Source organism: Quercus lobata, chromosome 5 (genome assembly GCF_001633185.2).
Source record: "Quercus lobata isolate SW786 chromosome 5, ValleyOak3.0 Primary Assembly, whole genome shotgun sequence".
Classification (NCBI taxonomy): Eukaryota; Viridiplantae; Streptophyta; class Magnoliopsida; order Fagales; family Fagaceae; genus Quercus; species Quercus lobata.
The window spans coordinates 415,295-440,784 of record NC_044908.1 but is presented as its reverse complement, the minus strand read 5'-3'; the positions used below and the strand labels follow the sequence as shown (position 1 = coordinate 440,784).

Sequence of the window (25,490 nt, the reverse complement as noted above, 5' to 3'; positions counted from 1 at the left end):
CAAGAGATTCCTGATTCGAACCCTCCTGCCGAGAAGCTCTTTCCCGCCCAGGCGGCCTTTCCTGACAACGACGTTCTTAGGGGGGGAGGAGTGGACAAGGAGGCTCAACCACCGGCCAAGGATAAGCCATCCGAGGATTCCTTCACAATCAGGGATGTCATCTCGCAGGCCAAGGATGCTGAATCTAAATCAAAAGCTAAAGGTGCTCATTCCGAGGCTGCTGATCCCAAGAAAGATCCCCCTAAGGACAAGGCCTAGAATTATAGACGTAGGATTTTCTTTTGTTACTCTGTTTTTGTTTTCCATTCCTGTGGCTTTTGCCACTGCTTATAATGTAAATTTTCCTTAAGTTTAATGAATGAACTTCTTTTCTATTTTTGGGTCTTTATTTTCATTACTCTCAATTTTATTGTTATTATAAGTGAGATTGGACAATTGTTGCTCCATTTCTAATAGTAATTCATTACTCATATTTCAAGAAATTGACTAAGTATGAACAAGATATAGATATTTTACATTCGTGATACAAATTAACTCTTACATAGTGAATGTTGGATTCGAAGGGCGCAAGAAATATGCTTGAATAAATCTCTAAAGTAATTAATTTTCCCTAAGCCTGTGGTGCGGGGAGCCATGCAGGACTTAGGTTCTATTTAACACTTGAATAAATGAGAGAAGTAATTAATTTCTCCTAAGCCTGTTATCCGAGGAGCCATGCAGGACTTAAGTTCTGTTTAATACTTGAATAAATGAGAGAAATAATTAATTTTTCTAAGCTTGTTGTCCGAGGAGCCATGCAAGACTTAGGTTCTGTTTAACACTTGAATAAATGAGAGAAGTAATTAATTTCCCCACAGGGTCTGAGGATCCATGCAGGACTTAGGTTCTGTTTAACACTTGAATAAATGAGAGAAGTAATTAATTTCCCCTAAGCCTGTTGTCTGAGGATCCATGCAGGACTTAGGTTCTGTTTAACACTTGAATAAATGTCTGAAGTAATTAATTTCCCTTAAGTCTGTTGTCCAAGGAGCCATGCAAGACTTAAGTTCTGTTTAATACTTGAATAAATGTTTGAAGAAATTAATTTCCCCTAAGCCTTTGGTCCGAGGAGCCATGCAGGACTTAGGTTCTGTTTAATACTTGAATAAATGTCTGAAGTATTTAATTTCCCCTAAGCCTTTGGTCCGAGGAGCCATGCAGGACTTAGATTCTGTTTAACACTTAAATAAATGTAAGAAGTAATTAATTTCCCTTAAGCCTGTTGTCTGAGGAGCCATGTAGGACTTAGGTTCTGTTTAATACTTGAATAAATGTCTGAAGTAATTAATTTCCCTTAAGCCTTTGGTCCGAGGAGCCATGCAGGACTTAGGTTTTGTTTAATACTTGAATAAATGTCTGATAAGAAGCACGAGGGATTTATGAATCAGAAGAACTTATCGAGAAAGGAAACTTCCATTAATAATAGTACCTTTTCAGGTTGTTTACATTCCAAGGGCGTGGTATTACATGCTCATCTAAATCTTCTAGAAAATATGCCCCAATGCTAGTCACTGAGGTGATACGATATGATCCTTCCCAATTTGGCCCAAGCTTCCCCCATGCTGGATTTTATGCAGTGCCTAGAACTTTCTTCAACACTAAGTCCCCAGGCACTAGTGGCCTTATCTTTACTTTGGCATCATAACCTTGCTTAAGCTTGTTTTGGTAGTAGGCCAGTTGGACCATTGCCCTTTCCCTTCTTTCTTCGATAAGGTCCAAGCTTTTTTTTAGTAGCTCGTTGTTGCTGCTCGGGCAGAATGAGCTGGTCTTTAGCATCGGAAAGCTTGTTTCTAGAGGAATAACAACCTCGGCCCAATAAGTCATTGAAAATGGGGTCTCTCCTGTTGACCTGCGGGGTGTGGTTCGATACGTCCACAGGACATGCGGCAGTTCTTCCACCCACCTTCCCTTTACATCATTTAACCTCTTCTTAAGTCCATTCACTATGACCTTATTAACAGCCTCGGCTTACCCATTCCCCTGGGGGTAGGTTGGGGTAGAATATCTATTTGTAATTCCCAATTCGCAACAGTACCTCCTGAAGGCCTTATTATCGAACTGAAGACCATTGTCCGAGATGAGGGTGTGAGGGACCCCGAACCTGGTAACAATGTTTTTCCAGACGAACTTTTTGACATCCACATCTCTGATATTTGCTAGAGGTTCAGTTTCAACCCATTTGGTGAAGTAATCAATGACGACGAGTAGATACCTTTTGTTCCCTGCTGCCTTAGGAAATGGCCCAACAATATCCAAGCCCCACTGAGCGAATGGCCAAGGGCTAGACAGTGGATTAAGGATCCCTCCTGGTTGATGTATGTTTGGCGTAAATCTCTGACACTAGTCACACTTCTTCACGTATTCGTGTGCTTCTTTCTGCATGTTTGGCCACCAGTAGCCTTGGGTGATGGCCCTATAAGATAAGGACCTGCCTCCCGTGTGGCTTCCACAAATCCCTTCGTGTAACTCCTCCAAGATTAGTTCTGAGGCCTTAGGGTGTACGTAGAGTAAATATGGTCTAGAAAATGAGCGTTTGTACAGCTTCTGGTCCTCAAACAGCCAGAACCGAGGAGTGTTTCTCCGTATTTTGTCGGCTTCGGTCTTCTCTTCGGGCAAGATGTCTTCCTTCAGAAACAGTACTAGGGGGTCCATCCAGCTAGGTCCTACTCTGACATGGTGGACATGGATCACTTCTCTTTTCGTCACTGAGGGTTTGTATAAATCTTCCACAAGGATGACTCAGGGCAAACTTTGAGACGAGGAGGTGGCAAGCGTGGCCAAGGAGTCGGCATGAGTATTTCCACTCCTAGGGATGTGCAGTAAGCTAAACGAATCAAAGCGTGATTGTAGGAATTTAGCTTGGTCTAAGTAGTCTTGTATTCTTTCGTCTCTTGCTCCTAACTCCCCATTTACTTGGCCAACGACCAGTCTTGAGTCCGAGAACATGTTTACTACTTTTCCGCCTAGATTTTGAACCATGGACATTCCCTCCAGGAGGACTTCATATTCAACCTCATTATTCGTGGTTGAGAAGCCCAGTCTTAGTAATTTTTTGATGGTAATCCTTTCAGGGGAAATCAGAACTAGCTCCACTCCGGAGCCCCTTTGGTTTGTTGCACCATCAACATATATTTTCCAGCATGTGGGCCCTTGAAGGGAGATTGCGCCAACTAATTTTTCATCCATGCCTTGTGCCCCTGCTTCTTTTTAGCTACCAGATCTGTAAGGACTTGGCCCTTGACGGAGGTACGAGGCATGTACTTGATGTCAAAAGCCTCTAGAAGCGTGCCCCACTTAGCAACTCTCCCTGTGTAATCAGCACTACGAGGTATGGACCTAAGCGGAAGCTGGGTTAGAATGATAACCGTGTGTGCCTGGAAGTAATGGGGAAGCTTTCGTGTAGCTTGAACCGCTGCTAAGATGGCTTTTTCTAGTGGCAGGTAGGGGATCTCGGCTTCTTGCAATGATTTGCTCATGTAATAGACTGGTCGTTGTATGTCATTATCCATTCGAATTAACACTAGGCTTACTGCATGAAGGGCCACAACAATGTAGGCGAACAAGACTTCATCGCCTCGGGACTGGACATGATTGGTGGTCGAGATAGATATTCTTTAAGTTGTTGGAAGGCCAAAGCATATTCTTCGGTCCATTCAAATCCCTTCCATTTATTCAACAAGAGAAAGAAAGGTCTACACCTGTCTGCCGACTGAGAAATAAAACGGTTTAAGGTGGCAATCATGCCGGTAAGCTTTTGGACCTCCTTGGGATTCCAAGGTGGCTGCAAGCTATTTACAACCCTGATTTGATCAGGAATGACCTCGATCCCCCTGTAGGTCACCATATAGCCCAAGAATTTTTCTAAGCCTACCCCAAATGAACATTTGGATGCGTTGAGATGCAGTTTGTGTCTCCTCAGAACTTCAAAGATGTCCCCAAGGTTTCTCACGTGCTCGGACACTACCATACTCTTTACCACCTATGTCATCTATATAGACTTCAATGCTCTTACTTAGCTGTGACTCGAACATTCTGGTCATCATCCTCTGGTAGGTGGACCCTGCGTTTTTCAAACCAAAATGCATCACCTTGTAATGGTAGTTTCTAATGGGAGTGACAAAAGCTGTCTTTTCTTGGTCATCTGTGGCCAGCAGTATTTAATGATATCCTTGAAAGGCATCCAAGAAGCTCATCCGAGGATGGCCCGCAGTTGCATCTACCAACTGATCTATCCGAGGTATAGGGAACGGATCTTTTGGGCAGGCTTTATTCAGATCCGTGAAGTCTACGCAAACTCGTCATTTTCTACTCTTCTTCTTTACTACTACAGTATTGGCCAACCACTCGGGATAAAAAATTTCCTTGATAACCCCTGCTTTTTTAAGCTTCATCACCTTGTCCTTAACAACATTGGCATGCTTTTTCGACAGGCACCAGAGTGGTTGCTCCTTAGGAGTAACGGACGGGTTAACGTTTAGGTGGTGGCAAATGAAGCTGAGGTCAACCCCTGGGGCCTCGTAGGCGTCCCACGCAAACACGTCCACGTTTTCTCTAAGGAACCCAATCAGTTCTTCTTTCTCTTGAGGAGGTAGTTCTGAGCCGACTTGAAAGAACTTTTCTGGATCAACACGAACGGCTACCTTTTCTAGATCTTCGCATTTTACCTCCTCGATTGACTCATTACCATGCAACGCCGTGGTGGCTGATTGCTATAAGCCCCTTCCAGTAGGGGCCGAGGGCTCAGCACCGGGTTGTCGTGAGATGGCAGCCACCATGCACTATCTGGCCAAGGTCTGATTCCCCACAATCTCTTTAACCTGGCCCTTTGACAGGTACTTCACCTTCTGGTGCAGGGTAGAGGAGACAGCCTCTAAAGCATGAAGCCAAGGCCTAGCTACAATAGCTGTGTAGGGTGAATAAGCGTCAACTACAATAAAATCCACCTCTACCATGTCCGAACTGGTTTGTATGGGTAGTCTGATCTGGCCCCTTGGAGTGACGGTTTTTCCCTCGAAACTTACCAGCGGGGAATTGTACACCGTTAGGTCCTCGGGTTTCAAGTTCAGCCCTTTGTACAGATCGGGGTACATTACTTCCACAGCACTGCCTTGATCCACCAGCACTCTCTTCACATCATATCCTTTAATCCTGAGTGTGACTACCAGAGCATCGTCATGGGGTTGGATGGTTCCGATCTTATCCTCGTCCGAGAATCCTAACACTAGCGAGGCTTCCTTCTTGGCCTTTTTGGACTCCTAATCGTTATCCTCAGTGGAAAGCCAAGCCACAGATATTACTCTGGAAGGACAAGAGCCGGTCCTTCCCAAAGCAAGAAGAATGACATTAATTGTGCCAAGAGGAGGTCTTAAGGAGGTGTCTTTCCGGGCCTCAGGATTCGCCTGTCCTTGTTGACTACTGGGATGATGTAGGAGGTGCCTTAATTTTCCTTCTCGAACCAGCTGGTCCAAATGGTTCCTCAAGTTCCTACAGTCCTCGATAGTGTGCCCCGGTTCTTGGTGGTATTGGCAATACCGGTTTTAGTTGCACTTCATAGGGTCTCCTGCCATCTTATTTGGCCATTTGAAGAATGGCTCGTTCTTGATTTTCTCCAGAATCTGATGCACCGGATCTCGGAACACAACGTTAACTGCCTGCATGTTGGCAGATCCGGATTGCCCTGCAAAGTCTCTCCTCAGTCGGTTGTTGCTGTTAAATCGGTCTGACCTGAAGCCCCTCTTCTTTTGAGGGACAACCTTCACCTTACCTTTTCCCAGCTGCTTCTTCAACCCTTTTATACTTGTCGATCAGGTCCATGGGGTCTCCTGCCATCTTATTTGGCCGTTTGAAGAACGGCTCGTTCTTGATTTTCTCTAGAACCTGATGCACCGGATCTCGAAACACAGCGTTAACTGCCTGCGTGTTGGTAGATCTGGATTGCCCTGCAAAGTCTCTCTTCGGTCGGTTGTTGCTGTTAAATCAATCTGACTTGAAGTCCCTCCTCTCCTGAGGGACAACCTTTGCCTTACCTTTTCCCAATTGCTGGTCTTCTTCAACCCTTTTATACTTGTCGATCTGGTCCATGAGTTGGCGCAGGCTGGTGACAGGCTTTCCTGTTAGGGATTTTATTAAACCATGCTCGGTTGGGAGGCCACTCTTGAAAGTGCTGATGGCGACATCCTCCTAGTTACCCTTTATCTCGTTGTACATCTCCCAGTACCTGTCCGAGTAGGCTCTCAGGGTCTCGCCTTCTCTCATGGACAAAGATAGCAGAAATCTAAAGGTTGAGAAACCCTGCTACTCGTGATGAAGCGAGAGCCAAAGGCCTGGGTCAGCTGCTTAAAGTTCCTACGAAATTTGGCCTAAGGCCATCAAACCATCTCATCACCATCGGCTCCAAGATGGACAGAAATACTTTGCACTTCAAAACCTCGTCTTTGGAATGGACAACCATCCTCTGGTTAAACTGGCTGATGTGCTCTACAGGGTCCGTTCGACCGTTATACATTGTGAAAGTGGGTTGATGGAATCGTCGAGGAAGCTTAGCCTCTTCTATCTTGCGTGTGAAGGGTGACTTGGAGATTCGATCCAGGGCCTTGCTCATGGCGTTGTTCACTAGGCCCTAACGAGACGGAATTTTGTGTCTGCGTTTATGGTGGTGCTCTTGCTCGTAAGAAAAGGTCTCACTTGGTGGAGTTCTTGACCTTTGCCTATAATTGTCGTCCCCTTCATCACTAGTATTTGAACTGGAGGCGGAGCGCCTCCGTTGCTCATGACGTAGTTTCTTCTTTAAGTCTTCAATCTCCCGCTGTAGGGCTTTGTTATCGTCCTGCTTTTGAGATACGTGACTTCTCACTCTAAAATGGTTTTTGCTTGTATGGGTGGTACGTACACTACCCTCTCGATGTTTGCCCTGATCTCTTTCCCGTTCAAGGTTAAGAAAGTTGTCTTGCCGCTGAGAACCTGCAGGCTCTGTTTGGTGTGGTCCTGATCCCACCATGTTTAGCCATTGCGCTCGCTAAGGCACAAGTTCTTCCCACAGACGGCGCCAATTGTAAGGTCGCAATTTGGGGCCCAAGCCCAAAGTGTATGGGGTCTTAGTCCAAGGGGCCCAATACAATGAATTTGTAGAGAGTGGGTCGAAGAACTAAGGCCTAATGAATGGTACAATGGCAATTGTTAAGTTAAATGTCAATCAAGCACAAATAAGAGATATTGGTGTCAATGGACTTTCAGTCCGAAGAGGCAGTAATTATATATGTTCATCACAGTTAGATATTAAGACAGTTTAGATTGCTACAATGTTCTCTCTCCTCTTTTTTCTCTCCCATCTCATGGAGGGTCTCTCACATTATATAGCTCCCTTTAGATCATCTTGATCCTACACTTGTTAATCATCCAAGCCATCACTTGAGTACCTGTCCCATCAGACACCCTCTTTGGCTTTCTGTGAGTTGTGGTAGCCAAGGCAGCAATGTTCAGAGGTCTTCTCCACATAAATGCGGCTAGAAAAGCAGCTGCAATGCATTTAATGCGATGGCTTCTCGTTTGTTCATGAGGCACGTCCCCATCATTGGGGCTTCTTGGAGGGTCATTCTAATTGCTGGAATACATACTTGAGCTGCATACGTCATATCCGAGGAGGAATTCCTCCTCGGACCACCTTACATTCGTTCCTTACTCATGAGACTTTAAATGGGAACCCTCAATGACTATTTGCCCCTCCTTGGACCATTCAGCATCCTCGGACAAAATCAGGACCCAATATATGATCTTGGGCCTTTGCCCCTACAATTATCATGATAACCAAACCTCATAACAAATTTATAATTGATATTACTCAAATAATTTATAGAGCCATTCAAATACATAATCATCTCACTTCTAAAATATCTAAAAATTAACTCAAACTAAAGCTATAAGAGGGATAGAGAGTACATGTGATAAATAACTCAAAAAACACACCATCAAAGTGTATTATCCAAAAGTAGAGACAAAAAAAAAAAAATCATCAATCTAAAATAGAGTTGCAAGAAAGAATTAATAATAGAGCGAGAGAGAGAGAGAGATCACCTTTTTTAGAAGAGAATATGAGACAAATAACAAAATTATATAAAAGAAGATGAGTAGAAGAATATTCAAAAGAAAATGTATAGTTGTAAACACCAAATTATCCAAGTCATGCTATGTAATAGAATAATATTAAATCATTTTGTAATTTCATAGAATAACATGTAACAAACAAAGAAAATAAAATTAAAAAGATAAAAAATTAAAATATAACCAATTCTTATCAACCTAAAGTAGAGTTAAACATAAAAATTCATCAATCTAAAGAATTAAACATCCACCAAAAGAAAGAATATATATATATATATATATAGAGAGAGAGAGAGAGAGAGAGAGAGAGAGAGAGAGAATTCACCTTTTTTGTGAGCAAAATATGGATTGAATGGAAGAGAAAATAACAATTTTTTATAGTAAAAAAAATGGGGCGAAGGAGAGTAAAATTAAAAGGAAGATAAAGGGATAAAGAAATTGTAAGGTTAAGATATAGAGTAGTGGGAAGATAAAAAGGTAAAAGTAAGCAAATGTTGGAGAATGTGTAATTGTAAAGTGACAAATTAATAAGGAGAAAAATAATTAAAAGGAGAGCCTTATTGTATGAGAAAAATATGGATTGAATGGTAGAAAATATCAAATTTTTATGATAAAAAAATGGAGAGAAGAAGAGTCAAAATAAAAGAAAGATAAAGGGATGGAGAAATTGTAAGGTTAAGGTATAAAATAGTGGAGAGATAAAAAGGTGAAAGTAAATAAATGTTAGAGAATGTGTAATTGTAAAGTGGCAAATTAATAAGGAGAAAAATAATTAAGAAGAAAAGTGAAAATATTGAAAATAGGTTGATGATGTGACGCTGATGTGGCTCAACAGGATCGCAGCAACATTAAACTCTATGCTTCAGCTTTTACATATATATATAGATGGTTACTATTGTGAACAAGTTTTGATGTGGCATGTAAAAAGCAATATTTCTTTTATAATTGAGTGATTGCTTGGAAAATAATAGTTTATGGTATTTGTTTTTAGCCAATGATATATTAAACCTAGTTGTATTTTCTTTCTTTTTTGAAAGAAAGGAGTATGTCATTACTTAGAAACTTCAAAAGGTATTTTCTTATCTCTTTGTAGCTTTACTTTACGAATAACTTTTAGGTACTTCCGAAACACGGAGAATGGTGTTTTCTCCTCTCACATTCATGGTAAGATTCACTTATTAAATTATGATGGAGTCCACCATGAATGTGAGAGAAGGGAATACCATTTATTAATACTCATAGAGTACCTAAGAATTTCTCTACTATATGTTTCCTTTAGTAGTCAAGTCAAAAAGAGCTGCCTTTATTTGCAGTCCCCCCTCCCTACCCTCAACAAAAAAGAAGAAATGAAAACTCGGTTATCAATAAAATAATGGGATGAATGCTAAAGTGGGAACACAATGAAAATCCAATCATCATATATATTAAGAAATTATAGTGTTAAGTGACAAATGCGACCATTAACCATCAAAGTCTGGGTGCTTCACCTTACCCCCCAAGACCCAAATTGTTGCATCCACACAAAAAATAATAAATCAACAGTTCATTTTTATAATTTTTGGATAATTCAGAAATTTCTATTAATATGAAACAAACCAATACAAACAGAAACATTTGAAACACTGAGACTTCAGCTCGTCCACTACAACAAGGGCATTCTGCCCTGACATAAACTCCCTACTGAACATGAAAATAGTGTTACATCACCCCAACCCAGTTCTACAAAAAGACAGTTTTCAGACAAAACTACAGCACCTGATTGGTGCTAATCATACCCAACATGTTTTTACAGACAAAACAATCACAAACTTAGCTACTAGCAAACTTTTAAGCGAAGGTCATGAAGGATTGAATAAGGTACAAACCAGTTACAACAGAGAGCTCTGTTTAGGATAGAGTTGCAGCCACTTCCTTTAAACATCAAGGTAACTCTACATTAAGCTTCCCTCTGTTTTGACCTCTCCAAGAATCCTTGAGTTTCTCTGAGATAATAAGGAAATTTGGAGGCTCTTTCCTTTGATACTCAGCCACCCACATGAGTGCCTATTAGGCCCAAGCATGACCCAATGCCAACAAGAGGCGTGTCATATATCATGATAACATCTATTGACACACCTCGGCCTATCCAATGTACTTTTTGAGAAGCGTACTCAGCTAAAATTTCATCAGAAAATTTCACAAAATCGAACCCCCTATGACACGCTTTTCTTTCATCCTGAAGAAAAATGCATCACGATATGGCAACACCCAAAAGGATGTGATAAAACTACTAAGCATATGCAATTACAGTACAAGATCAGTTTCCATGATGTGCAAATAGCAATGCGAAAAAACCATGCAATCAATTAGTACCAGGAAAAGCCTTTAAGCAGTTACTAATTTTCAATTCACATCCCAGGATGAATTTTGCAGAATAATTTTCATTTGTTTTCCAATTGGTACCACCTCTAAGTGTTCATTTTCCTCCTTGTAGTCATATCTCAACGTCTTGATTTTAGCCATTACTAGTCTTGTGCAATATTGAATTTTTGCTATATAGAAAAGGTGGTAAAAGTATCTCTCGGCAAACAAGCCCATTAAAACCTTGAACAAACCCAAAGCAAGTTTGACAACACATCCAATTACATGCTGCATGACCACGGTTTAAGCATTTTGAGAAAAGTTGTCAAGAAAAAAGATGCAGTAATATTTTCATCATCAAATTGTGATGTCCTTAACAGAATTACAGAAGCACACAAATCTAAATTCAAATAAAAAAATAAATGACAGATCATATAGGACAGATTTAAGTTTGGAAATTTTGATTGACAAGAAAATTTAAAACAAATAAATATTTTTGAAAAATGAGGCAGTGTTAATGTAACAGTGATGGAAAAGTCATATCCCACCAAATCATTGACTTTCTCATCAAATCACAAAGAAAAGTATAATTAAATAAAATATTTTATATAAATTTATGACACAAGGAAGAGCACAGAAGTAATGAAGGCAGCAATGTGAGTAGTGGAGAGGTTATTTCAAAACTTGTTTTCCCTCGTCTTTAAAAATGGGATTAAGGGGTTGTCTCAGTCTCTCAAGGTCAAATTCCTCTTTAGAGCTTCTATTTCTACTAGGTTTTGCCCCATAATTACATTTTTGCATTTTTCATTGGCTATTATCAAACATCAATTGACAAATGCGACCCCAATTATCAGATAAAGAGGCCACGCAATGCCTTATTATTTGTTTAAACTTTAAACTCTACATATCACCAAGTTCACATTCACATCAGTCCGCGTAAAATTTTATGTCTATTATTTTACAATAAGAACCTACTTTTTCTATTTTACACAAACAGTTTTCCAAAACACCAACACCAGTCAATCTATTTTAGAAGATATTTCAATAAAATATTCATTCTTCAATAATTTTTTATTATTTTCTCTAACGGTTATACTTTTTTAATTTAAACTTATTCAAATAAACTACCAAAACCGATGGCTCAACCAATGGAGCAACTTGTGCCAAAGGTCCGGTGGTCAAACCGCCAGAATAGTGGTTCCAGCGACTGCTGCAGGATCGGCGTCTCTACCCACCGTACCGCTAGCACCAGTGGCCAGACCACTGAAATAGTGGCTCCGGCGACTACCGACAGATCGGTGCCTCCGACCATCATACTACTATCAATGAAATATTTCGGTGTGTCGTTTTAGGGTTACGCACCGGAGAGATATATATATAATTTACTATTACTATAGTGAATGACATAAAATTTTAGTTAAAAAAAAGTACTGATTTGAATTAAAAATTTTAATATATACTTTAATAAAATTCCAAATAAAATCATCAGCTTTTAAAAAAAAACCTCAATTATGATTCTTTTGTAATTAAATTATATTGTAGAAATATTTGCAAACTAGGAAGCTTCCTTTACCACTCACTTTCAACCCCACCCCATAATATTTTACCCTCTTTTTTTCTCACAAAATCACATCTTTTCTCTACTTCCTCTCCCACGGTCTTTTCTCTTCATTTTTTTTTTTTTTTTGATCTTTTCCTTTGCCGTAGCTCTCAAGCACTTGTTTCTCTCCTCTCTCATGGCAGCAGCAAGCTCTCCATGAGCAAAGAAGCAGCAAGCTCTCCATGGCAGTGGTGACAACGACGGCTTCAATTTGGGTTTGGGTTTGATTTTGGGTTTGGGTTGACGGGTTTTTTGTTGAAAGTTTGATTTTGGGTTCTAAGTTGTTGAATTTTCCATTGAAGGTTTGATTTTGGGTTTAGATTGATTTTTGGTTTGATTTTCCTTTGTTTTTGGTTGATTTTGTGATTGGAATATCATGGGTTGTGATGAGTTGTGATGGGTTGTGGTGGTGGTGATTGAGTGGTGGTTGGGCCGTGTTGGGTGGATTTGAAGCAATCTGGGATGAACATAGACAAAGAAGGGAGAGAGAAAGAGAGAAATCAATAAAATATTGTATACAAAGCTTACACGGTTACTGTAGCATCTTTGTATATTTACAAAGGTTTAGAAGAGTAAACCCACACTTCTGCACAATCAAGGTTGGCCGATTTCTAGTAATTGAATCCTCAATGCTAGAAATTGATGTTTAGGTATTGTATTCTAGCCTTATTTTGATTTTGTTAATATATTTCAAGGAGTAATGAGTTCATCGTATAATCTTGATTCAATATATTAAATGCCAAACACCCTTCCAAAGTGAAATTGAACCACTTAGAATCAGAAAGCCCCTCCTTAAAATCTAGAGTTGCAATAAGAAATTGCACACATAAGCACTAAAGTTAAAACAAACAGCCCAACCACCTTCTCACGGCCTGCACACCTTCCACCTCAGCCAAGCCAAGGAGCACACGACTTCATTACTGTGCAATGTATTAGTCATATAAACTAGAAAATTTGTCTCAAACTTAAATACAACCCAAAACTGAACATCAAATTAAAAAACCAACATGGTAAATAGTAGCTTACCTGCTAAACCAGAGCCACTGTAGGGGCAAAAAGATGCATATCTGCTTCTGGGGCTTCCTTATCAAGTGACTCAGCTTGTGTGTAAGCAGTACAGCAATGTGGGTCTTCCCACAAACTGTCCCCAAATAAACAATTATATTCTCCTCCAAAGCTTTCTGGCATAGCTCCAACTAGTACCATCAGAAAACATATATACAAAACAACAAAACCTACAATGAATTTCTAGCAAAGCCAAACACAACTGGCTTGCTTGGGCTGAGCTTATGTGGTCTGAAAACAAAAACATAAGAAAGCATAAACCCTAGCATTTTGTCACCCGTCCAGTTTCTATGAAAAATACAAGATAAGAAAACAAAATTTATATGTTTCAAAGGAAACCCAAAAAGTTGAGAACTCAAGAACTAAGCCCAACACCACTATTTTAGCCCTTATTAGTCGAGCATTATGATTCCTCGAAACTAAAACATCAAAACGAGATAGAATTAAAAGCTTTGTACCCTTTCTACATTAATTTTCCTCAAGTTTCCTTGCAGCCAAACAGAAAATAGTCACATAAAAAAAAAGTTTAGATGAATATATATATATATATATATATACACACACCCTTTCAGGTGATCTTTGTGGGATCTTTTTTGATCTTTTAAGTTTCTGAAACCGGTTCCACTCCATCATCATCATCAGCCCCAACCCCTACGACAAAGACCATGTAGTGGTGGGACTAGCACCAAACCCATACTACTGGCAGTAGGACAATCATCTCTGCTTTCAGACACTCCATGACCCATTTATCGCATCTTGGTTTTTGAATGACAAATAAGATGATGAGAAGTTTCTAATTCCAAATTGTCAAGAATCGTATCTGGATGCTCTAGTAGACTAAAAAAAGTGCATAGTTAAGAAGTAAAACTAAATAAATAAAATAGAAGTTTGAGCTGAGTACATCAATAAAGATGATTGCGATCAGTAATAACACAATTATATTCAATTGATATAAGATAATCCATCAACTACAATTATTTTAAGGAAAGAGATCAATAATACTAAACGAGAGCATACTTGCCCCCCTTACCCACCCCCCCCACCCCCCAAACATCACACACGGGAGGACTTCTAGACAAAACTTCATTTTTAAAATCAAATTGTTAAAATGTAAACAAAATAATAATGACCTAAGTTTCTTATATTGGGAACCAGAAAAATAAAAAAGCCCTCTCTACTAAAATGAACCTAATTCAACTATTACAAGCCCAATTCTAGGGCAAACTCAGCACAAAACTCCAAAAATTAAAAGGAGAAATTTCCACAGCTTTCTAATCAACCAAGCAGGAAAAAAAAATCAACAAAATTCATTACAACCTCTGAGTTCATCAACAATACAACTATAAAAAAAATTCAATTTTCAGATTTTGAAAGGGTTGATGTAGTGAGAGGGGGGAAGGATTACATGACTGCTCTAAGAGAAGGAGACCTCTCTCCGAAAGAAAGGACTCAATTTTCTTCTTTCCATTTGATTTTGAATAATGCTAATACAGTACAAATCAATTTCCATGAAGAGCAAATAGCAACGAGAAAAAACCATGCAATCAATTAGTTCCAAGAGAAGCCTCCAAGAAGTCACTAATTTTCAATTTTCATCCTTGCATAAGTTTGGCAGATACCATATCTGAACATCTTGATTTCAGCTATTACTAGTGCTGCACATTATTGAATTTCTGGTATACGGTGGTAATAAAAGCATGACTCTGCAAGCAAGCCCATTTTAAACCTTGAACAAACCCAAGAAGGTTTAACAACACCTGTAATTACATGCTGCATGGCCATGGTTTAAGCATTTAGGAAAAAGTTGACAAGAAAAAAGATACAGTAATATTTTCATCAGCTAACATTCCACACCATTCTTAATTAAACTAGATACAAGTCAGCTACTTTTACCTTGGGAAGATACACGTCCAAAACATGGCCAAACTGACTGGAATGCAACCGCACATTATTAAAGTAGCTTCAATTGGAATACATCCTATGAAAAGCCTCTTTCCCCACTTAGCAGCTGAACAATCAATGGCTTAACAGCACAGTCATCAGCAGAAGCAGAACCAACCACCATTTCTGGAGGCAAGTCCTCTTTACTTCCGCAAGATAATGGTCATTTCACTGGCGACTGCCCAGTTACATGAGCATGATCTGCAGGAGATGATCTGCCCAGTTACAATAAGGACATCCTTAATGAGTGTAAGCAGAACTATCGATGTCCTGTAAAATGGAGCACCAAACCAGAAAACGCAAAGATGCTTGGGAAATTGAATGTAGTCATAGCATCTATGCGACAAAGTTTCTTTGACTGCTTCATTTACTGAGGTATCTTCAATAAACCACCAAAGAACCAAAACATTAAGAATATTAAGAACTGTGGTTTTACTAGCATTGAGTTTAGTATAAGTTTGGTTTCACTAAATGATGTGGGTAACAGCTATCAGGGGAAAACTGGAGTTTTTCTTCTTTTTTTTTTTTTTTTTTTCCATAAAAGCCATTAAATGAAAGCTTTTCTTTTGTTTTTGGGTGGGGAGGTAGAATATGCCCCAAATTTATATCCAAAAAATTAATAGAACTAAAGGAAAAAGTAAAAATCCATGATTCATGTATCTTCATCTTCATTCATTTGAGTAACTCTAAAAAGTAACAACTCTTGAATTACAAAATGAAAAGGGAATTGTTTTAGTCATTAGAAATTAAAAAATAATAATAATAAAGAGATTTACTTATATAATTTTGGAAACATATGCTTTAAATGCTCTTAAAGTTAATGAGTCATATATAGCAAAAAATAAAAAATTAAATAATAAAAGAAAAAATAATACATTAGTACATTAAATGAGTGTTTTTTTAATTTCTTTTTAAATATGAAGGGCACGTTAATTAAAATTTGCCCATAATTTAAAATTCTTATTTACATTTTTTTTTTTTAATATGAAGGTTGCAAAAATACAATAATGATTGATTTACAATTTAAATTGAAAAATAAATAAAAGATGCCTCTATCACCGCAAATGAATGTAGAATGAACTAATGTTAAGGTAAAATGACTAGAAGTTCTTTTTTTCAAAGAAAAGGTGACCAAAGGTAGGAGCTTATGGGAAATTCCTATGCTTTTTGAGTGTAACTGGAGATGGAGGAAAAATTAAGGACACGTTTTATCACTTATGGCATGACCACTAGCATCCAAATTCGTCATTACTGCAAGCTTACAGACAGGGTGTAGCATGATGCACTTGTTCGACTTATGCTACATCAAAGATTCTATTTTTAATCACTAGAGATGTATAAAGGTTCAAATATATAAACACATATATTTACTCTGTTGAACTACTTCAATATTAGCAAATATAATTGTATTGCTAATTAGTAGTCAACAAAAAATTCTCTTCCAGTCCTAGATTGGTACCCAAAAAAAAAAAAACAAATTTACAAATGCATAAGAATTCTTTTATAGCTTAGTTGACCATAAATTTTATAATAAAAAAATCAACAACCAAGGATAGCCAAGTTCGGACGGATAGTGCAGAAATACTATGTGGGTGTTCTGCAATGTTTCTGACAATGCAGAAAACTTTTTTTTTTTGGAGCCTAAAGCTTCTATATATGTAGACAGATTGATGATTGATCATTGGGAAGCAGAGTTTCAAATGGGCTATATAATATATATACAAGCCATGCAAGGAAGCGACTTCACACTTACGCTTCTAATATCTATCATATATATAGACAGAAAATCAGAGATGTCATAGCTCAAAATTTCAAAGATGAAAAACCCCATTTTCCCAAATTCATAAAGGAATTGCCATCAGATTCGGACTTTGCCTCTTGGGCTATTATTAAACGATATTAAAAAGTAACAATAATAAGTAGCATTATTATTGGAAAAGAAAAATCTAACCTTTTATGGTGCAAATCCCATCCAGGTAGCAATGCTAGCAACTTGTGTGTCAAAGCAGCTCTCCACGTGTACATGATATCTTTGAATCGCTATTTCATGTTTTTCCATGCGCTCAATTATCTGTTGTTAGCTCAATCGAGAATCGACTCGACGAAGCGTAGCGTCTGTTGAGTTTTGGAGATATATTCAATTGGGTTTTGAAGAAGAATAACAAACAGAGGAATATAAATTATAATTATAAATTAGGGAAGAAAGATAAAAGGATTTGATTGTTGTGGGTTTTCATTTTATTTTGAAGAAGGGTAAAAGAAATTAAGGAGCTCGATGTGATTGATAAGTTTTTAGTTGTACAGAGTTTTTTTTTTTTTTTTTTTTTTTTTTTTTTTTAATATAAAAAATAAAATAAAATAAATAAAAGGTTCAAGCCAATAGAACTGGTAAATGCCCATACCCGTACCTGGTCTGACCCATATCTTCCAATCTGACCCATTTATCAGGTGCATTTGAAGGGGTATATATAAAGAGATTAAATTCAATAAGAACGTGTAAAATCCTTGTTTTACACCCTCTAATCTCAATACGCCACAACATCATTTCACAAATAATTACAAATAATCAAATAGGTCTCTTCACCAATCTTCAAGAAAAGGTATGGATTCTCTATCTTTTTCAAAGTATTTCATGTTTCTAGTCTTTGATTTCTTGGATTTTGAGTTTTTGTTGAGTTTTGAGAATATGATATTTGGATATGGTTTGGGTATATTTTGTTGAGTTTGTTGAATGGGTTTTGTTAGTTTTTGAGAGTATGATGCCTATAATACATGTTTTCATGTTTGCTTGTCATTTTTGAGTATTATACTTTGTTTGTGTTGTGTTGTGCATATCATACCCATGGGAAAATGCCTCATAGTCATCTTCCTATATTTTTGAGGATTTCATGGAATACAATGATTGTAGGGAGTTCATGGAATTCAATGATTGTAAAATGCATATTTGGTTATGTGTTTTGCAATATGCCCTAGGTTGTACATGGTGTTAATTGTGCACACACACACACTTTGATATGTTTGAGGAATTAATGCTAGAACTCTATTGTGCTTTGATGCTATGTGTTCTCTCATGTCAAGTATCTATTAAACTATGCTTTAGTTTAAAATCTTTGGCCTAATTCCAAGTCCATTTTATTGCTACTAACCTGTTACTAGTTTTTAGTGGTACCATATGTTGTGCTCTATGTTGTGGTCTTTGCTGCTATGTTTTTGCAAATGACTCCAAAGAAGAAGACTACTACACATTGTGCTGACAAAAGAAAGAAAATGGACAATACTCGGTTCCGCTCTACCAAACACTTTGAGAGATACAATCAGTTCTATGAGAAGGCTCCAATCATCCAAGAGAGATTTGTGGACTTGGTTGATTTGAAGGATTATTTTATTCCAGGCTGTTTTCAAGACAGAGGTTGGGACAAGCTCCTTGGTGATCTCCCTAGGGTACGTGAACCTTTGATCCGTGAATTCTATGCCAATGTCATTCTAAGAGAGGATGAAATCAATTGTTGGATTAGAGGCCATGAGTTCAACATTGACTTGGAGGATATTGATGAAGTTCTTGGCTTTGAGGAACTAGAGCTTGATTTCACTCACTACAAGGACAGAATGCTCTCCATAGAGATGGTTCAATCTCATATTGGTGGTGTTAGAGAGGGAAGATGCCTCAATACAACTACTTTTCCACCTGATCTGAGATGTCTTACCTTAATCATGATGTTCAACCTGTACCCGGTGAAGAAGATGACCACCATTAGTAATGCTAGAGCCATTTTTCTCATGGAGCTTCAGGAGAACACTTACATTGTTATTAGTGCTCATGCCTTCTCCATCATTGCTGATGAAACAAGGACAACTTCAAGGGCAAAGTTGATTCTCCCTAGTCTACTCATGAGGCTCTTTCGAGCAAAAGGTGTGGAGATTTCCCAAGACATCAGTCTCATGCCTACTCCTCCAGCTATCAATGCTCTAACAATTGCATGGATCAAAGTTCTTTTTCCAGGAGATGAAGAGGAAGGCGATCAACCACAAGGAGAACCTATGGACACTGAGACAAAAGTTGAAGGACAACCCTCAAGCTCATGAAGTCGTGGTAAAAGGAGCCGAGCTTCATCATCTTCTGCAGTACCTCCAAATGCATTTCAGATCATCCTTGAGAGGATTGACAGGCTGCGAGATGTCCAAAATGAGCAATCTGATGAGTTGACTGCTATCCAAGAATAGATGAATTTACTTTCAGCCAAGTTTGACAACTTCACTACATAGCAGTAGCCTTTTGGCCATTTCAGTCAAAAATGGGGAGATATGGAGTAGGAGTAGCTCTTGAGGGGGAGCATCATTTTGAGGGGGAGAAACTTGAAGCATTTTTGTGTTTAGTTTATGTTGTTTATGGTTTTTGTTGTTTATGTTTGGACTTAGTGGGTTTTCATTGCACTTTGTTAAATACTTTGGTTTAAACTCTATTATTCATGTGCTTGGTTTACTATGGTATGTGAATGCTTAGCTATTTAAGACAGTGCTTTATATATGTACCCATGCTTTGTAGCTTAGTACTTTTAGTTAATGTTATGCATTTCTATTAGTACATCTGTCTTATGCCCTTATTGGATTTTATATCCTTGATGCAATTACTTTGTGTTTTTGTATCGGTTGAGTGTTGGACATGCAAATGATACTTCGCATTAAGCTTATTAGCTTACATGTCTGGATGTTCATTCCTTGTGTGAATGATCATTGTGATCACTATTTATATTGATTGTTCTTATTTGGTCAAGCCATGCTTTATTGCTTTAATATTTATCGCTTGATCGCATTGTGCTTGCTCCATATGCATTTCAAGATTTTTGCTTACAATGATCCTCTTGTGTAGATTGTTTTCAGGAAAAACTTGTTCGTATGGTTCAAGAGCTTTACAGTTTCTAGAGTTAGGTGTGAGTGAGTTTTGGCGATTGTTCCTAACTCACATGTTAAGTCTAGAGTCTGTTTTAGGGTTTTGTCACGGAATAGCCAAAGGGGGAGATTGTAAGGTTGAATTTATTCAATCATGTGTTGGCTTTATTTCGTGCCAAATTTGCTTGTAATTTGGCAATTAGATACACTGTATTTAGGTGGGAATTATGTAAGGGTAGTGTGTGAGAGAGTGTGAAGAAATCTAAAGAAGTGTACAATTCAAAGGAGTCTCGCGACTGGCAAGTCGCCAGAATGGCACACGTGTGAAGCATGCAGGGGGAGCTGAAGGGTCACGACAGCTGGAGCATTCCAGGACAAAACTTCCAGTCTGGCCAGACAGTTAGCTCGCGACTCAAACTCGCGACTCGTTCCAGTCGCGAGCTTGAGTTGCTAGAATGCCCTGTTTGATTGAAACCTGACTTTTCGCATTTCTCATACACACCACTATAAATACCCTTATACCCACGAAATGTAGAGAGTTTTCTAGAGAGAATTTTAAGAGAGAAACCCTAGAGAAAAACAAGATTGACTCATCCACAATCTTTATCTTTTGATTCTCCAAATTCCTCTACTTTCACCCTCTCTATATTCTTAAGAGGTACATTTTGCCAAATCATTATCTCACCATACCCATATCAGTGAGGAGGTATTTTGGTGCTTGGGAAGCAGTTCAGAAGGGACCAATTCATTTGGTTGATGCAATGGGCTATTGTAGGATTTGGTAAGCTAGAAAAGAAAAAGTTCGGTGTAACCCTGTTGGAGCAAGAAGCTTAAAAGGCTTAGGTGCACTGGGTAGATTAGGCTTGGAGGGTCTTTTGCTATTCATGTATCCTAACTTAATTCTCTAGTGGATTATTGACCGCTTGGACGGCGGCGGAGAGGTTTTTCGCCGAGTACTTCGGTTTCCTCTTCGATAACACATCGCCGTGTTATCTTTGTGTTTGCATCTCTCTTCCCTTACTCTTTACCATTTAATTGCTGTTGTGTTTGTGATTAATTATGGCTTAGAGTGTTTTACCAATTTGGGTTTAGCTTATATTCATAATTCTGCACATATATTGTTTGTGTAAAAGCTTGTGTTGGTAATTTTAAATTTGGGGGTCTAAACGTTCATTGGTGTTTTACACACGAATTGAACTTTCAACTTAAAATCAGTAATGTGCACTTTCCTCAAGGGCTTAAGTATCTTTCTTGTGAGTTACGTTTTATTCACTGGGATGGATATCCTTTAGAATCCATGCCAACAAGTTTTGAGCCTTTGTTGAACTCATTATGCCTTGCAGCCTTGTCAAAGGATTATGGAAAAGAATCAAGGTAATTTTTTTTTAATAAATTTTTTTTAAAAAGAAAAATTAATGTTTATAAGGGCTTAATTTTCTCCATTTGATTGGTGTTTTATAACATAGTTTAGAGAGGTTAAAACTCATTGACTTCGTGACTCTTGGAACTTGATTGAGACTCTGGACTTCACCAAAGTCCCAAATATGGAGCAGTTGATTCTTCAACATTGTACAAGATTGTCAAAGATTCATGAATCCCTTGGAGAACTCAAACAGCTTATTCTATTAGATTTGAATGGTTGTAAATGTCTTAAAAGCCTTCCACACAAGATTAGCCAGAGTCACTTAAAGTTTTTATTCTTTCTAGCTGTTCAAAACTAAAAACGTTTCCGGAGATTATGGGAAATATGTCATGTTTGTTGGAACTTTATTTGGATGGAACTGCTATAGAAGAACTTCCATTATCAGTTGAGCGTTTAACCGGCCTTATTAAATTGGATCTAAGTGGAAGTGCTATAAGAGAATGGTCTTGCACTTTTCCCTCCAACAATCTTAAAATACTCTCTCTCTGGATGTGAAGCACTATTATCTAAATCATCGAATAGGTTTTTCAACTTTCCTCTAATGCCAAGAAGAAGTACTTGTCCCATGGGCATGTTATAGCGTTCTTTATCAGGCTTATGGTCTTTGACCCAGCTGGATCTAAGTTATTGCAATCTTCAAGCAATCCCCAATGTTCTTGGTTGCCTATCCTCTTTAACAGAATTATATCTAATGGGAAATAATTTTGTTGGTCCTCCTAAAAGATTTGACTATCTAATCAAGAATTTCTTTTTTTGAGTGGTTGCGCATTTCTTTGATCATTGCCAGAGCTTTCAATTAATATTGGTTATATTCTAGCAGAAGGTTGTACCTCATTAGAAACATTACCATTAAGACCAGAAGATTCTTTTAAGCCATATCTCTCTCTTTTCAATTGTATAAAATTGATTGACAATCAAGGCTACGATGACATGTTAACAATGCTAAGACATTACTTTCTGGTTTCTCTCTCTCTCTCTCTCGTGAAGTTCTAAATATCTTGATTTGTGTGTTTCAGGGCAACTTTAAAGAGACATCTAGATATGATATGATTATTCTTGGAAGTAAAATCCCAAAATGGTTTAGTCATCATAGTGAGGGGGCTTCACTGAATTTGCAAGTGCCTTCATTATTATGTAATAAATTGATGGGGATTGTTCTGTGCGTTGTTTTTGCACTCCGTGAGCATCATCCACTTGACCTAATTGATTCAGCAAATTGGGGGGTTTCTTAGAATTACGCATCAGCTTACCTGTTCCTTTAAAGTCAATGGATATGACAAACCCAATAAAAAAGACTATTGTTTTTCCAAACAATATGGTAAGATTGAATCGAATCACCTTTGTTCCCCCCCCCCCCCAATACTTCAATCAGGTAGAGGAATTAAGTCAAATTGATGCCAATGGATTCAATCAAATTGAGTTTGAATTTGAAACCTTCGGTCCAGGATTGGAGATTAAGAAATGTGGGGTCCATTTGGTATTCAAGGAAAATATTGAAGATTGCAACCAAACTATGGCTTAGTGCCGCAATAGTAACATCACTCCTTATGAGGATGAATTTGATGATTCAGCAAAAGATTCAAAAAATAAGCGTAGGTGTAGCCACGATGACTATGATGGGGCTGGACCTAGTGAAGAAGGTAGCTTTAATGACCTACTGCACCCAAAGAGAATACGGCTCCCTAATATCATTGAAAGATTTGTGCCACGTTTGGGAAATTTGATTGGGAATTTAAGCACACAATATGACTCCGATGATGAGAAATCCCAGTAAAAACGATAGCTTTGATGAATTCAAAAGGCAAATAAACTTTCTCCTCTGAAATTTTTGCAACCCACCACCTTGCCTTCTTTCACAGACCTTGGTAGTTGCATACTTCTTTCTTTTTTTTATTGATTGGGCATATGCTTGCATTTATTTTTATATTTCACTTGTAATTTTGCCATGCATGTGGCATTCTCTTTAATTTTTTCTAAGCCTAGCTGTTATGACAAGTGAAGGCCAAAAATTGGTAGAATGTGTATCTTCAAACTGTAGGACATGCTCTTCTTGTTAGTATTATGTATAAAACCTTTTCTAGATTTGATTTTTTACAAGTTCTGGGGAGAGTTGAAGCAATGCATGAGTCAGTTTGGTGAACTAGAAAATGCAATGGTGAATTGGTGATGAAGGTACTGTGAACAATTCTTGTGTGTGATTTTCTCTATTATAGATTTGTTGGTTAAGGATACTTTCATTTTTGGTTTCTATGTTCATTATGTGTCCTCTGTTCATGCAAGATAATTTTTTTGGTGGTTAATTCTCTCATTTGTTGTAAGGAGCCTTAACTGTCTTTAATATTTTACCCTCCTAGCCTGCAAGAAGTTAAATTTACATAGCTTTGGTAAAATTCTTCCGTACAAATGATAACTATATAGGTTGATGATTACCTAAGTTTCTAGTGGCACTAAGTAGAAAACTAATCGTTTACATGCTTTGGTCTGATGAGCAATCATTGACCTCACTTTTAGTGTTAATCCTATCATGCATTAGATAGAATACATTCATTGTGTTTCCAGATTAAATGTATATCGGAAGGTGAGTTTTTACTTTTTGCAGCTTGGTGACTAACTGGTTTCTGCTATGGTTGTGGGATCGCACAAGAAGATGTTCTTGTGGATTTAGCTTTCACATTTTTAACTCTTCAGAAGATTCCTAGGTATTGAGCTTCTAGACAGTTAATTTAATCAAGGTAAGTAGAGCAAGTGGACATTCTATTATCTGATATTCATGCTGTCAGATGATACTTGTAGCTCAGCATACCCATAATGGAAGGACACTTGAGGTTCAAGTTGCTACCCCAAATGCAATTTCTGTTCCTAGCTTAAAAGAATTCTTTTCTTTACATGGATCACCCTCTTGATGGTGCCTTCTGTATTTGGATGATTAGGCATGTTGATATTTATAGATGATGGATCTTTTATTTGTCTTGCCTCAATCAGCAAAATGAGATTCATTGTATTTTTCTAAGTTTCATCCTTAGGGATCCAAACAAATATTGCATATTTCTTTGAGTTCTTCCAAAGTTGATATGGGCATGTAGAGAGAATACTTAGATATATGACCATCAATTCTGATGAGTTGGTGCACATTTAAAGTAGTTTGATGTTTGTCAATTATCATCCATTAATTCCATGACACGGAAGTATGAATTGATCTTGTCAAACTCTCTCTCTCTGTCTCTCTCTCTGCATTTATTTTTGTTATTATTTTTTGGTTGATTGTATGTTGGAGTTTGGGACATGAGTATTTTATTTTTTATGCACATATATATAAATCCCTTTACAAATTTTGATGCGTAAAGGCTATTACCAACTAACATAAGGTGCTGGAAGCAAAAATCTGGAAATGGTTCTAATTGTGAGATTTTTTTATGAGCGATGCTATGATTATATATAATATTAAGTATATTTAAATAATGTAATTAAGATTTATTTTGTAGTCAATTCTTGATAGTATACATGTGTTAGTAGATGAAGATATGTATTAACACAAATCTATATATTACTAAAAGCTAAAGCATAGCGTTTAATGCTACTGCTCTCACGTTGCGCCATATCAGCTGCCACGTCATTTTCTTAAAAAAAAAAAAATTTTCCTTTAATTTTAAAATGGTTTTTACAATTTTTAGCCTAATAAATCCCAACCCTATAAATGCAGCCCACTACTTATCTATTTACTTCCACTATTACGCTATAATAAATTTGTATAATTAATCCAGTCCACCTCTGATTTATTTAGTTCCACTATCAAGCCCAACCCAAAGCAAAAGTTTAGCTTAAAGGAAAAAGAAATTAAAAATATCAATTGTGCAAGCTGGTTTGAAAAAAAAAAAAAAGGGGAAGCGTTCAGGGTTTTGCATGAGCAAAGAGAGAGTTTGAAGGTTGGAATGTAGAGGGAAGCTTAAAGGGAGGGAAAAAAAAAAAACGTTGAAGCCTTCAGGTATTGCGTGAGAAAACAGAGAGTTTGAAAGTTACCCACCTTCCTGTTCTACCGTTTCGCAGTAACGGCTACCTATATGATTTCCTTCCTCCCTTTATTCCTTTCCACACAGTTTA

The 25,490-nt window shown here is 37.8% G+C and overlaps 1 protein-coding gene and 1 long non-coding RNA gene across 4 annotated transcripts; both read right to left on the bottom strand.

Annotated features, from left to right (window-relative positions):
• Nucleotides 1-4,817: 4,817 nt before the first annotated feature.
• Nucleotides 4,818-7,036, bottom strand: LOC115988860. Its single transcript, XM_031112486.1, has 3 exons — nt 6,724-7,036; nt 6,055-6,149; nt 4,818-5,294 (listed from the first exon to the last, which is right to left on the bottom strand). The coding sequence occupies exons 1-3, from the start codon at nt 7,034-7,036 to the stop codon at nt 4,818-4,820; spliced, it is 885 nt and encodes a 294-aa protein (XP_030968346.1).
• A 2,700-nt stretch (nt 7,037-9,736) lies between these two features.
• LOC115989163 lies at nt 9,737-17,364 on the bottom strand. 3 transcript variants are annotated; one of them, XR_004091827.1, is made up of 4 exons: nt 17,034-17,364; nt 15,035-15,461; nt 13,103-13,272; nt 9,737-10,351 (listed from the first exon to the last, which is right to left on the bottom strand). It is a non-coding gene; the product is annotated as an uncharacterized LOC115989163 (long non-coding RNA). The 3 variants fall into 3 exon arrangements; XR_004091829.1 differs by lacking the exon at nt 9,737-10,351 and adding an exon at nt 12,125-12,996; XR_004091828.1 differs by lacking the exon at nt 9,737-10,351 and having other exon boundaries at nt 12,125-13,272.
• Nucleotides 17,365-25,490: the final 8,126 nt, after the last annotated feature.